This window comes from Archocentrus centrarchus, unplaced genomic scaffold, assembly GCF_007364275.1.
Source record: "Archocentrus centrarchus isolate MPI-CPG fArcCen1 unplaced genomic scaffold, fArcCen1 scaffold_50_ctg1, whole genome shotgun sequence".
In the NCBI taxonomy this organism is placed as follows: domain Eukaryota; kingdom Metazoa; phylum Chordata; class Actinopteri; order Cichliformes; family Cichlidae; genus Archocentrus; species Archocentrus centrarchus.
The window spans coordinates 817,823-830,109 of NW_022060273.1; the positions used below are offsets into that span (position 1 = coordinate 817,823).

Consider the following 12,287-nt stretch of genomic DNA (forward strand, 5'->3'; position numbering starts at 1 on the left):
TAACAGTATCCATTTACCAAGCTGCAAGTAATCCACTCAAGCACAAACCAGGCTTTCTCCAGGTTACATTTACCTTCTGATTATCACAAAGCCCTTTTTATTGCTATTCACTGATGTTATGCTTCTGGTAGAATGGTATGTAAATTTCATTTCATTTTATTTGTGTTTCAAGAGCTAAACTTCCTTATAGTGTGCACTTCTTCAGGTGATGTTGAGGATGCTCAGAGAGTCAGGACAGTCGATGGGAGTTTAAAAGTCACTTAAATCAAGATGATGATGATGAGCTGCTCCACCCTGAAGGTGTCAGTCATACAAACCACATGTCTCTGTGGTTTTCTCCACAACTGTGTTTGTGGAGAGACTTATCATTTACATATAACAATTAAGCAATTTGCCAGGAAAGATACACTAAAGAAGCCTCAAGTAAAGGAGCCAGGAGAGTCAGTAATCATTTTTATCCTCAGGTTCTCCATCACTGCTGACAGCAAAACAGTCAGGCAGAGTGAGAGTAGCCTGTGGCTATAAGCTGCAGTTGTCTGAGAGAAGTGAGAAAATGAGAAGGGAGCTGGACATCACTGTGTCTCCCTTTTTTTAAGTCATCTCAGGCTGGTGAAAGATGTACACACAATGTAACACAGATGACAGGAACCCGTTATTAGCCCCAGCCTTAAAGAGTCTAAATGTTTTGTCAGAGACAACTGATGGTTACAAATAAAACTGTGTGTGTGTGTGTGTGTTGTGGGTCATACCTCAGAGACACTGGTACTGGCATTGGGGTTGCGAGGGGCATGATGGCTGAGAGCTGACAGACAGGCCAGAATGAGGTGGATGGCACCGATTTCCAGAGCCATGCGACGCAGCAGAACACCATCGTCTGTGGTCAGAGGGGTGCTGCTGAACAGCGCTCGCAGGACGTGGAACGGCAGCGTGGGCAGCACGTTGGCTGATGGAGACTGCAGTATGTGACCTAAGAAGATGTTAAAGCAGACATTCAAAATCAGGAGGCTTTGATACTGCTTTCATTTGTTGTTTTAAATGTGTCTTAGATGATGGGATCACAAGTGAACAGCACTAAACTGTAAATGGCTATAAGATGCATCATGATCCAACCCCTCTGTGGTCTACGACACGATTGGCCATGTAACTCCTGTAGTGTAAATTTTAATATATTTTGATGTGTCCTCAAGGACATAAAGAGGTAACCCTCTTTCAACTTGTGCTGCACCCCTTTACAAATCTCTCTGCATGCAGAACAACCATACATGTGTATTAGTGTTCCTTAACTGGGGACACACACAGGAGGAAATGACTGTCTGCAAAGGCTCTTTGACTTTATAGCTCAGCAGTGCGCAAACTTTTTCTTCCATTCTATACTTCCAAAGCCAGAAAAAAAAAAAAAAAGTCACGCCCCTTATCCCAGTTTAGTCTCAGCAGCTGTGAAGTGTTTTCAGACTTACTGCCCTCTCCGTCGTCTGTGACACCCAGCACCAGGCGCAGCAGACACTGGGCATGCTTCCTCTCCTTTAGCAGCACCTCTGCATACCCTGGCAGGCGCAGGAAGAGGCCAAAAGCTGCCAGCGAGTGGGCGGGGATGGGCGACATGGTCTGCACTGAAGATGACGATGACGATGACTGGGACTGCTGTTTATTGATGGGCGGTGGCTCAGTTGCGATAGACTCTGGCGCCTCGTACACCAGCTCGCCCGACTGCTCGATGGTCACCCACTCAAACTGGTCGCTGTCCTTAGGCTTCTCCTGTGTGCTGGAGGGCACCACGGGGGCGCTGACCTGTGAACAACCATCCCGAAGAGTACAGGCTCAGCAAATGTGTGAAGTACAAGACAATGCTGACTGCACACAACATACAATGTTCTCAATTTTCAAAAGGGAGCAAGAAGCAAAATGACATTCAATATAAAAGAAGACAACGCCCCTTCTCCCCACTCTGGCTATGTACAAACAAAATTTAATTAGTTAAATTTGGCCACATTTGTACCTTCAAATCTTACTCAACAGTCATCCCCATCTCTAAGATCGGGTCTTTGTAAAGCAGTCTGAGCAGGAAAAACTCCCTCCCGTCCTCAAACAGAGGTGGTGAAAGTCTCCCAGAAATATATAACTGGGTATGAAGGACAGAAAGTTTCCAGGCTTGGTGGGGTCTTTAAGGACTCCCTGGATTGAGACTGGGCAAGGATGAAAACCTGGCAAGTGAAAGACTATATCAGGCTATAGACCCTTGGATGGATTAGCCACTTCCTGGTGTGCATGCGTGTTTGTTTGGGGTTTGCTTTTAATAAAAGGCTTGAATTACCACAAGTTTACTTTGTGCAAGCCGTCGACCTGCTAAAGAACGGGTATGCTAAACATTTTGTGGTGGGATAAATGATTAAAACTAAAGAACTGCTGCATGCAAGCTGTTGAGTTTCTCTCATCTTTCCCCTTTTGTAAGATGACAGTCTTACCTGCTGAATGACATCAGGGTAGAGCATAGGTAGCCTCTCTGCTATTAGGGCCAGGCCCCCCATGCCAGCAAAGACTTGCAGTGGTGACTGGATGGGGTTCGTCTCCAGCAGGGATTCATCAGCTGTGGCATCCAGACATTCTTCACTAGGCGTCATTGGTTCATCCTCAGGACAGCTGTTCAGGATGTCGCAGTGATCCACTGCAAGAAGAGCAAAGAGAACCTTTATGCACTGGCTGCCATTGAGGATACCAGCAAGCATGCCATTTGTTTTAGGTCTACAATCAGTAAACTCCTTTCCACCTGTGAGTTTGCATAATCAATAATTAAGTTTATATTAACATGTGATATGTTCTGAGGTTTAACCACGCAATACATATCACATTTCCACTTGGGTGCAATTATTTTTGAGGACAACATTTTCATCAATTTTTATTCCATCCATCCATCATCTTCCGCTTATCCTGTTGAAGGTCGCAGGGTCACTGGAGCGCATCCCAGCTGTCATAGGGCAAGAGGCAGGGTACACCCTGTACAGGTCACCAGCCTGTCACAGGGCCAACACAGAGAGACAGACAACCATTCACACCTGCGGGCAGGTTAGAATCACCAGTTAACCTAACCCCACTAACAGGAATCCAGAGTACCACGCAGACACGGGGAGAACAGGCAAACTACACACAGAGAGGCCCGGGCCGAGGTGGATTCAAACCCAGACCTTCTTGCTGTGAGGCAGCAGTGCTAACCACTGTGCTTTCATTCATTCTAACAATTTCTAAAATCTTTTTGCTGGGATGTGAATTCAGTACTTTGCGAAACAGATTATTATTACAGGTTATTTTGGACTGAGAATCACACAAAGCTACTTCAACAGTTTAAGATTTTAAAAGATGCAGCTGGGAGTGAACAGAATAGATGTACTTTAAGAAAAAGCCTTCGGTCACTGTGAATCAAGATGTGAAGTTGTGATGTATAAACAAACTTATTAACTGGGCTGATTGTTTTGCATTGGTGCATTTCAACTCACTGTTATCTAGCATAGTTTTACCTCTCCCCCACAATACCCTTGCAAGCCTTATGCGCTGTTTATATTAAACCTTAAGATTCTTAATGAAGATAACATTTGGCACGATTCTGTAGTCTCACAGCTAAAAACTAGATCCCCTGTTTAGTGGTCAGGACTCAATATATCCATGTAATTCTTTCATTTTTCAAACCACTACACTGGGGAGGAGAAGGCGCTCCCAGCTCCCAATGATCACACAACTCCCCGACTCTTTGCCTTGAATGCCATGTAAAAAGCACAAAGTCTGACAGGCAAGCTGAAAAAAGAAAAAAGTTGAAAGGCTACATAAATAAAGAAATAGACACACCTACCTCTACCAGCACTAACCCACTGCCGTTTCACCGTGACAGCATGGCTCACAAATTTATGGCTACCTTAAGTGCTGCTCAATTGATAGGTCATCCTGCAGAACAACCCCTCACAGGTGATTGATTGTTCTCTGCATCTCTCAGGGGATGTTGTTTCACACATTTGCTTGATGAATGAGGATTTAAAAAGTCACCAGGATTGTTAATAAAAATGCTTTCTAGATTAGCATCTCTAAACTTTCAAAACAGGATTAGAGTGCACTCCTGTTTTCAGCACGCCGTAGACAAGAGGGTCACTGGGCAGCCTGTCTGAGGAATAATTTAACAGCATTTCCACCGTATGATTTCTGTCTCTCAAAAGCAAACTGAACCATGGAGGCTGATCAATTAAGATTCTCTTTACAAAAAGGTGTTTACATAGAAAAAAAAAACCCTTTTCTAAATATAACAATGACATGCTTCTTCCAGTCCTCAGCTTATGCTTCTAACAAGCTAGTTTGTATGAATGGGCTAACGCATTGTATTTGTCCTGAAATGGCACTCTCAAAGGTAGCTCTAAAAAAAGCAAACACGAACATACAAATAGGGATGATGTACTCAAACACACAGACGCTTTCTCCTGGAAGAGATTAAAATACTGAAGACGCTACATTCTCTGGGAGCTGCAGGGTTGTTATGCAGGGTTTTAGCCAGCGGTTGATCGCCCGGCAGAGGTAGTGTCTCGCTGGGCTGAGAATTTTACCTCTTCACTATCACCACAATTAGCAAGCGGGCGCGGCTATTAGCACTAGCAAGCAGTCGTCCTATATGACCCCCCTCCAGTCGTCTGATACCATAGGACTGTGAATTTTTTCTTGGCAAGATCCCTGATGTGCACATTGTGCAGCTTTGGATTCTTTTGTACAGCTGAAAAGAATCCTTTTTTCGTGTCCTGGGCCTCACTTCATCCTCTGTTTTAAACAAGTCTTCTAATGCCCTATACAGATATAAATAGATGGACAGACAGACAGTACAAGTCAAAAATTCATAGTGTGTCCAAACTTTTGGCTGGTACTGTATAGACAGAGATGTTTTTGACCAGCTTCACTATAGTTTCCTTCTGCCACATAAAGGTTTGTGGAAGAGATGGAGCTAAAAGGTTCTGAGGCCTGTTCTCACACAACGATAATGATGCCAGACAAGATGTGAGTGTGGTAAGGCTGTTTCTTTCATAGGAAAACCAACTGCCTTATAAAATATGTTCAAGACATTCACTTAAAAATGAAACCCCTGATGCAAAGTGTGAATTAGGGAGATATTTCTGTAATCTGTAAATTGTCTTGTGCTGTAGGGTGTCTAATCTCTGCAGCTCATGGAATGAGAGTATCTGAATTCACGATCCACAGAGAGGATGAATCAGTTGGTTAAATAAAGATAATGACTGACCCCATCAGACAGTGCCTGGGCAGTGGGCACATTTAATAATGGGGAGTTTATTCAAGTTCACTGGAAGTGAAGTGATGAGTCAGAACCCATTCGTTCTGTCATTGTAAACACTGAAGAAGAAGAGGGGTGCAAAACTGTTTCCTACAGCCTGCAAATCCTCGAGGTGTCTAACTTTGGTGAAAGGTTAGCTTCTTTGCTTTCCTAAAATATCTGCAGAGGAAGTGAACTAGTGTCTACATGTTCTCCACCAACAGAAAGGAAGGTTTAGCTCTAACTTTGGCTGGGCTTTTTTCTTTCCTTACCCACCAAGATAGCCTTCCATTAAAAAAAAAAAAAAAAAAAAAAAGAATCATATATATATATATATATATATATATATATATATATATATATATATATATATATATATATATATATATATATATATATATATATATATATAAAAAGATGCTGCTCGCTTACTGGTGTGTTTGGGGTCTCTGTCTTATTCAAACACCCATTTCAAGGACATTTCCTCTTCAGCATAAGGCAACATGACCTCTTCAAGGATTTTGATATATGCAAACTGATCCATGATCCCTGGTATGTGATAAATAGGCCCGACACCATAGTAAGAGAAACATCCCCATATCATGATGCTTGCACCACCATGCTTCACTGTGTACTGTGGCTTGAAATCAGTGTTTAGGGGTCGTCTGACAAACTGTCTGGGACCCTTGGACCCAAAAAGAACAATCTTACTTTCATCAGTCCACAAAATGTTTCCACATTTCTCTACAGACCAGTCGTTGTGTTTTTTGGTAAATTGCCACCACTTCAGCACATGCTTTTTTTTTTTTTAAACAGTGGGACTTTATGGGGGCTTCTTGCCGGCAGATTAGCCTCACACAGGTGTCTTCTAATTGTCACAGTACTCACAGGTAACATCAGACTGCCTCTGATCACCCTGGAGCTGATCATTGGCTAAGTCTTTCCCATCCCGGGTATTCTTCGATCCATTTGAATAGTAGTCTTGCGTTGGTCCAACTGGAGTCGGACCACCAGCACCCAAGTGCAAGGCAGACCCAGCAGAAAGGCCAGAATGAGCCACTGAAGGGGCTGTCACATCCAAACGATAGAACCAAATAAAAGTGTGCAGTGATGACCAACTAGCTGCAGCACAAATATCACTCACAGGAATCCCTTTAAAAAAGGCCCATGAGGTTGCAATTGCCCTGTTTGAATGCGCTCTCACACCCTGAGGCAAAGTGAGACAGCCTCCATAAGCCAGTGGGAGAGCCTCTGTTTAGACACAGCTCTACCGCTAGCTGGATAACAAAGCAGACAAACAACTGGTCACATAAATGCACATTCTGAGTGTGGTCAATGTAGGCGTGCAGCAGATGCACTGGAGAAAGAGAATGCAGCCTCCTCTGCTCCTCAAATGTGAAAATTGGTGGGACAAAAACTCAGAAGCTCAAATTCCACAGAGCTATAAGCTGCAGGAATGACCTCAGGTAGATATGTGACATTCAGGCAATTGTGTGCAAGAAGGATGAACAGATGAAGCATGAAGGTCACACTTGCTTTGCAGAAGCCTAAACGAGAAGCAGTGCAGACTTATATGAAACAAACTTCATGTCTACAGACTCAATGGTTTCAAAATGTGGGGCACAAAGGGCCTCCAGCACCAAAGACAAGTCCCATGAGGGGACTGGACCTAACAACAGGTCTCATCCAGAAAACTCTTTTAAAAAAAAAAAAAAAGCACATGGAAGGGGATGTGTGCCCGGTGTCACCCCATCAAAGGCAATATAACAAGCAGATAGAGCTGCTAAACAGACCTTAATTGTAGAAAAGGGAAAACTCTTATCCAACAGCTCCTACAGGAATGTCAAAAAATCCACAACAGAGCACTGGAATGTGCCGGTCCTGGCACCACTGCTCAAAGACTCATTATTTCTATGCATACAAGCCTGTAGCGGATGCAGCCCTAGCACTCTGGATTGTTGTCACCAGGCTTGTGGGCAGACCCTTAGCTACCAAATCTGACCTCTTAGCAGGTAAACATGCAGCCGCCACAGTTCTGGCCGCAGATGAATCACCTTTCCTCCCACCTGAGAGGAAGCTGCCAGGGCCTCGATGTCAGACTGATTATTTCTGCATACCACAACTTTGCTGGCCACCAAGGCGCCACTAGAATCTGAGAGAGGTGCTGCTGATGCACTCTCTCTAGAACTGGTGGTATCATTTGCACTGGGGGAAATGCAGACAGTATTTCTGGCCATGGGTGTGCTAGTGCATATGTCCCCAGGGATGCATCGTGGTCAGGGGAGGGAATTGTGTCCCTGCCTGTTTATGTAAGAGACCATTGTTGAATTGTCCATCTTGACTAAGAAATGCTGGCCCATCAGAACTGGACAAAAATGCTTAAGAGCTAAAAATGTGGCTAGCAGCACTAAGTGATTGAGGGGCAGCTTGCACTGTGCCACAGCCCAGATCCCTCTTCCCAGCTCTTTCTCCAAAAACGGCACCCATCTCTCTGAGGTCAAGTGCCAGAGCAGTTGACAAAACACACAGGCTTTGCTCTCCTAGTATGGACAATTCCCTGGCAGACAGGGCATGCCTCATGCTGGTCCTTGTTGTGCAGAGAGAAACCACACACCTGAAGACAGTGGCACACAGAACTGTACTGCTTGGTATTCACACCAAAACGCAATGCAAAAACACCTCACAAGAACACTCAAAAACCAGTGCTCCACGAGCAGCCCACACACCAACTGAGCAGTGAGGACCAACACCAGCAGACAACAGAACTAGCTAGCAGCAGCTACCTATCCCGTCTCCGCAGAGGTGTTCTTAGCAAGGTGAAAAGCGTAAGAAGTGTAGCTGGAGGTCATTTACCTTAAAGGTGTATCCGCAGGGGACGTGATGTCCCGTACGTAACGAGTGAATCGACTGAAAAGGGAACAAAATGTTTGAAACTGAAGTCTGTCAAGACTCAAGCCCATTTGTATAACGTGATTTTGGACTTGATCAGTTAACATTGTATAATGTTGCTAATGCAAAAGACACGTAGCTTCACATTTTATGCTTGATTTACAGCACTGTATTATATCTAGAAGAAAGTTTTATACCTATATCTTTATATCACTTTATACACGACACACAGTATTCTGATACGCACCGTTCCAGAATTGCAACTACAGGTCACAGCAACGCAGACTTCAACAACTGCGAGTACTCTGTTTGGTAGCAATACGCATGCAAACAGTTATCCTCGTATATTAGTACAAGGATAATGCCCCCTTGAAACAAAATGTAATATGATGTAACTGTATGTAGCTTGCTCACAATGCCAATGCAATGATTAATATTCTGCCAGTGTAAACGAGAAGCAGAATGTAGTCCCCACCCCTAATCCACATATCTCTGATGTCTTCTCTCCTTTCAGTACAAATGTAGGATTCACCAACTCCAAGTCCAAAATGAACAGGTTAGTTTCAGCTGTGATACTAGAACAATGTCTGCACACCAGTGGAAACGCAAACAACCATATTCATTCAAATTAAACAGCAATTAATTTATATAAACTTCAAGTGTTGTCTCAGCTGTCCATCCCACTTTAGATGACTGTGATAATTACCTATTCAGATTTTTTATTAATTTATAATGCTGTTTGTGTGCATTATTCCGCATAACTGCTACTGATTAAACTGCTCCTATCTTGGCTTATGATACTCTTGCAAAAGATTTCTAATCTCAAGAGGTACATTTTCCTGGGTAAACGGAAAAAATCAAAAGGACAGCAAACTGATTGGTTGGGCTGTCGTCTGGGAAGTCCCAGCAGCAGAATTTACCTCTCTAAAATCAGCTCTGAGTAACCATGTTATCAGACAGAATATTCTGGAGTCCAGCTGAAGTAGACACACACATAATTTTTATATAGATGTGCACCTATTTGGATCCTAAAGATGGTTCACAGAACAAGAACTGATTCGGTGCTAAGCTGGTCTGTATACAGGGGGGAGAGAACTGTAAGATAATGCAAGGACTGCTCTGTTAAAGCTTCTAACTATGACCATTATTGTTTCCACCTGTGCTTTTCCTGCTATTCAACTAAAGAAGTGATCTATACAACAGTTAGAGGTCCACTCAAACAAACGTAAAGCTGTTGCATATAATGCTGGTTCAAGAAATTAGAAACATGGCAGTCATGATGCAGTTTCTTATTAAACATCTGTGACACTGGCATACCTTATGATTCCTTATCCAAGGCAGTAACATGTGAGTGTTAGGATGGATAATATGGATTGTGGACAGGATGTAACACACAGACAAAGAGAATCTGAGCATATCTGCAGATTCACCAGTGCTGACATCATCGAGACACTGACATTAAAAATTAATTTGACCGAGTACTGACCCATGAGTCTGCAGAATCAAATAGCTAAATATAACCAGCCTGAGAGTCGCCACTTCTATGGAACAACCGTGTAGGGATGTCAGGAACTGAATTCAAACAACAACCTATCCTGACTGAATGGCCTTCAACAGCATTTCTGTGTGACTCACTGGGTGAGACTGTCACAAATTTAAATACAAACACTTTCAGCCAAAGTAGTCTTACAGATTATTATATACTACTATAGGACTACAAAGGTTAGCAGAGAAGGGTTTGCGCTTAAAATCCCTCTGCAAGCTTTTAGACTTCAAAGCCTTTCTTTCAGTACGGCCTGAGAAGCAGCCGAGGTGATGTGAGCCAAGTCCTGACCAAAGTACAAGTCTATTAAATCTTGATGCGAGAGGAGAGTTAAAAAACACAGGTCTGGATTTTTACTGCAGCATAATAAATTTCCTGCACCTTAGAATCTCTATTTCTATTTACATGACAACAGTTACAGAAGTGCTCTAAAAGTAGGCGTGTTACAATCAGCACGTCATCAGCCAGCGACATTCTGAGCTCACCTGGAGCCTCACATACAATGCTTAAAAAAACATTTTTTTTTGCAAGTTTTTACAATAATTTGAGGCGTATGATGCAAAATTTTATGTTTCAACTTAAAACTGACTTTGTTTCATCATGTTTTCCTGATCAGAAAGTAGTTTACTAATGCCCAGAATGCCCCGTTGTATCCTGGCATTATCAGAAGTAGTTAATCGGCTGTCACGTCATTATTTTTTGGGCTCTTGTTGTTGTTAAGGTATCAAAGTGCTCTTTTTCCATGCTTTATCTGCACGGCTTTCAGATATAATTGGATATGTGCGGCAACAGTTGCTGCACAGTTGATAATTGACTGTGGCAGTCAGGCTCAAACCAGCTCTAGCGTGTTCTTCAGTTTGGAACAGCTGAGGCAGAGGCTGATGTAGGTAGTTGGTGGTGTGAATCCAAAGCAGTCAAACACAACATCAAGTAATGGCACAGTGTGGGGATGGATTCAATTCTGCACTGAAATTCAGACCCTGTGAGCGCTGTGATGAGCAGAGCCTTTGCCTGTTGTTGATTTGGTAGCACGTGTACCACACAGCACAGCAGAAAGTAGCCATAAACCTATAAATGTCTAAATCAGTGAATTAGAGTACAAAAAGGTAACAAATTCATTTTTAAAAGTGTTACAGTTAAAGGACCGAGAAAAATAAACCAGATGTATGTTGAATTTGATAAAAGCATGTTGTTAGTGGGACATCAATACAGCTTAACCGTCACATAATAAAAGGTGTGCTAATATCTGAACCGACTCCTGCTCAGAAACTCTGTGTTTTAGTACCTTTCTCAGTGCGGAGTCTCTTGAAGGAGTCTGTCTTGGAAAGGCCAGGGTCAGAAATGACCTTGGAGCCCAGTTTGACTGTCAGGTTAATGGACTGGTAGCCCTGCGGCAGCTTGCGGTCGTACAGAAGCGTGAGTAGCTGGGCCAGGGTCATCTCAGGCGGGAGCGGCTGACCTGGAAGGAAGGACAGAGTTTCAGTGTTTCACTCAGTAAAATGTCAATATTGACTGTTCGGTGTTTCACTCAAACACCTGTGCTTGCCAACAGGAATCATATGGTACCTGGAAGCAACTTGTGGTAGAGGTGGAAAACAGGCACACTGATGGTTTTGGCTGAGGGGTCCACACCAGATGAAGCAGTTAACTTATCACTCATGACGCGGCCCCTCCTAGATGGAGGTCGAGGAGGAGTGGAAAGAGCTCGCTTGGACTGGGACTTTAAGCCTGAGAGCAACAAAAAAACTGTGTTTTTCATCAAAAGCAACATAGCTTATATACAGTGTCATATTTAGGTCTGTAAATCACACATAGATAATAAACACACTGTACCTGAGGCTACGACGACACTGTAGTTGTCCTGGAAGCCGTTGTCTGCTTTCATCTTCTCCTTCTCCTCATGATTCTTCTTCTCCTTGTCCTCTTTCTGCTCATTGATCAGTTTGGCAGTAATGCTAGGTGTATCTGGATAAACAGAAGACATCATTAGATCAGACTTTTTTTGTCACACTGACTGGATTTTTTCTTAATTTGGTTAAAAAAAAAAAAAGAAAAAAAAATTATATATATATCTCAGCAAGCTAAAAAAGATATTTCTGATGCTAAATTTGTGCACCAACACAAGAACAGGCAGTAAATGACGTGTCTCGCAGACATGCACACTGCCCCACAACAGCAGCAGTGTATCAGGCTTTCTATCAGCTGTTCAAGGTCCCACAGGGTAAGCCATTCATCATAGCTGGCTAGGAGCTAACAGGTAATACCGAAGCTCACAGCATCAGCGCGGCACGGCTGACCTTGATAGCCAGAGAATGCCAAATGAATTACACCACAAGGACAGAGCTGACTGCTGGGATATTCTGTTAATAATTTAGGCTGTAATTAAAACTGCAGCTCTTACGGCTGAAAAACTTGACTCCTCCGGTTCTTAATCACATCTTGTTTGGGATTTGGTTAAAAGAAAGGCTGCCCCCTTGTGTCCTTCATGCCTTTACAAAGCCAGTTAAACTTGAAAAGCCATTTGTCATAGTCAGAGAATGATAGGTGGTACCCGCCTTAAATAAA

General features: G+C 43.1%; 1 protein-coding gene across 4 annotated transcripts in view; it reads right to left on the reverse strand.

The window, feature by feature from the left end:
• Positions 1-12,287, reverse strand: part of birc6 (baculoviral IAP repeat containing 6) — a 141,051-nt gene that overhangs the window by 64,041 nt on the left and 64,723 nt on the right. For all 4 annotated transcript variants that reach the window (XM_030725245.1, XM_030725247.1, XM_030725246.1 and 1 more), the window contains exons 57-62: positions 11,556-11,687; positions 11,289-11,450; positions 11,008-11,181; positions 2,463-2,662; positions 1,458-1,788; positions 750-967 (exon numbers count right to left, since the gene is read on the reverse strand). In XM_030725245.1, coding sequence (XP_030581105.1) covers positions 750-967; positions 1,458-1,788; positions 2,463-2,662; positions 11,008-11,181; positions 11,289-11,450; positions 11,556-11,687 — 1,217 coding nt within the window. The remainder of the gene's footprint in view (positions 1-749; positions 968-1,457; positions 1,789-2,462; positions 2,663-11,007; positions 11,182-11,288; positions 11,451-11,555; positions 11,688-12,287) is intronic.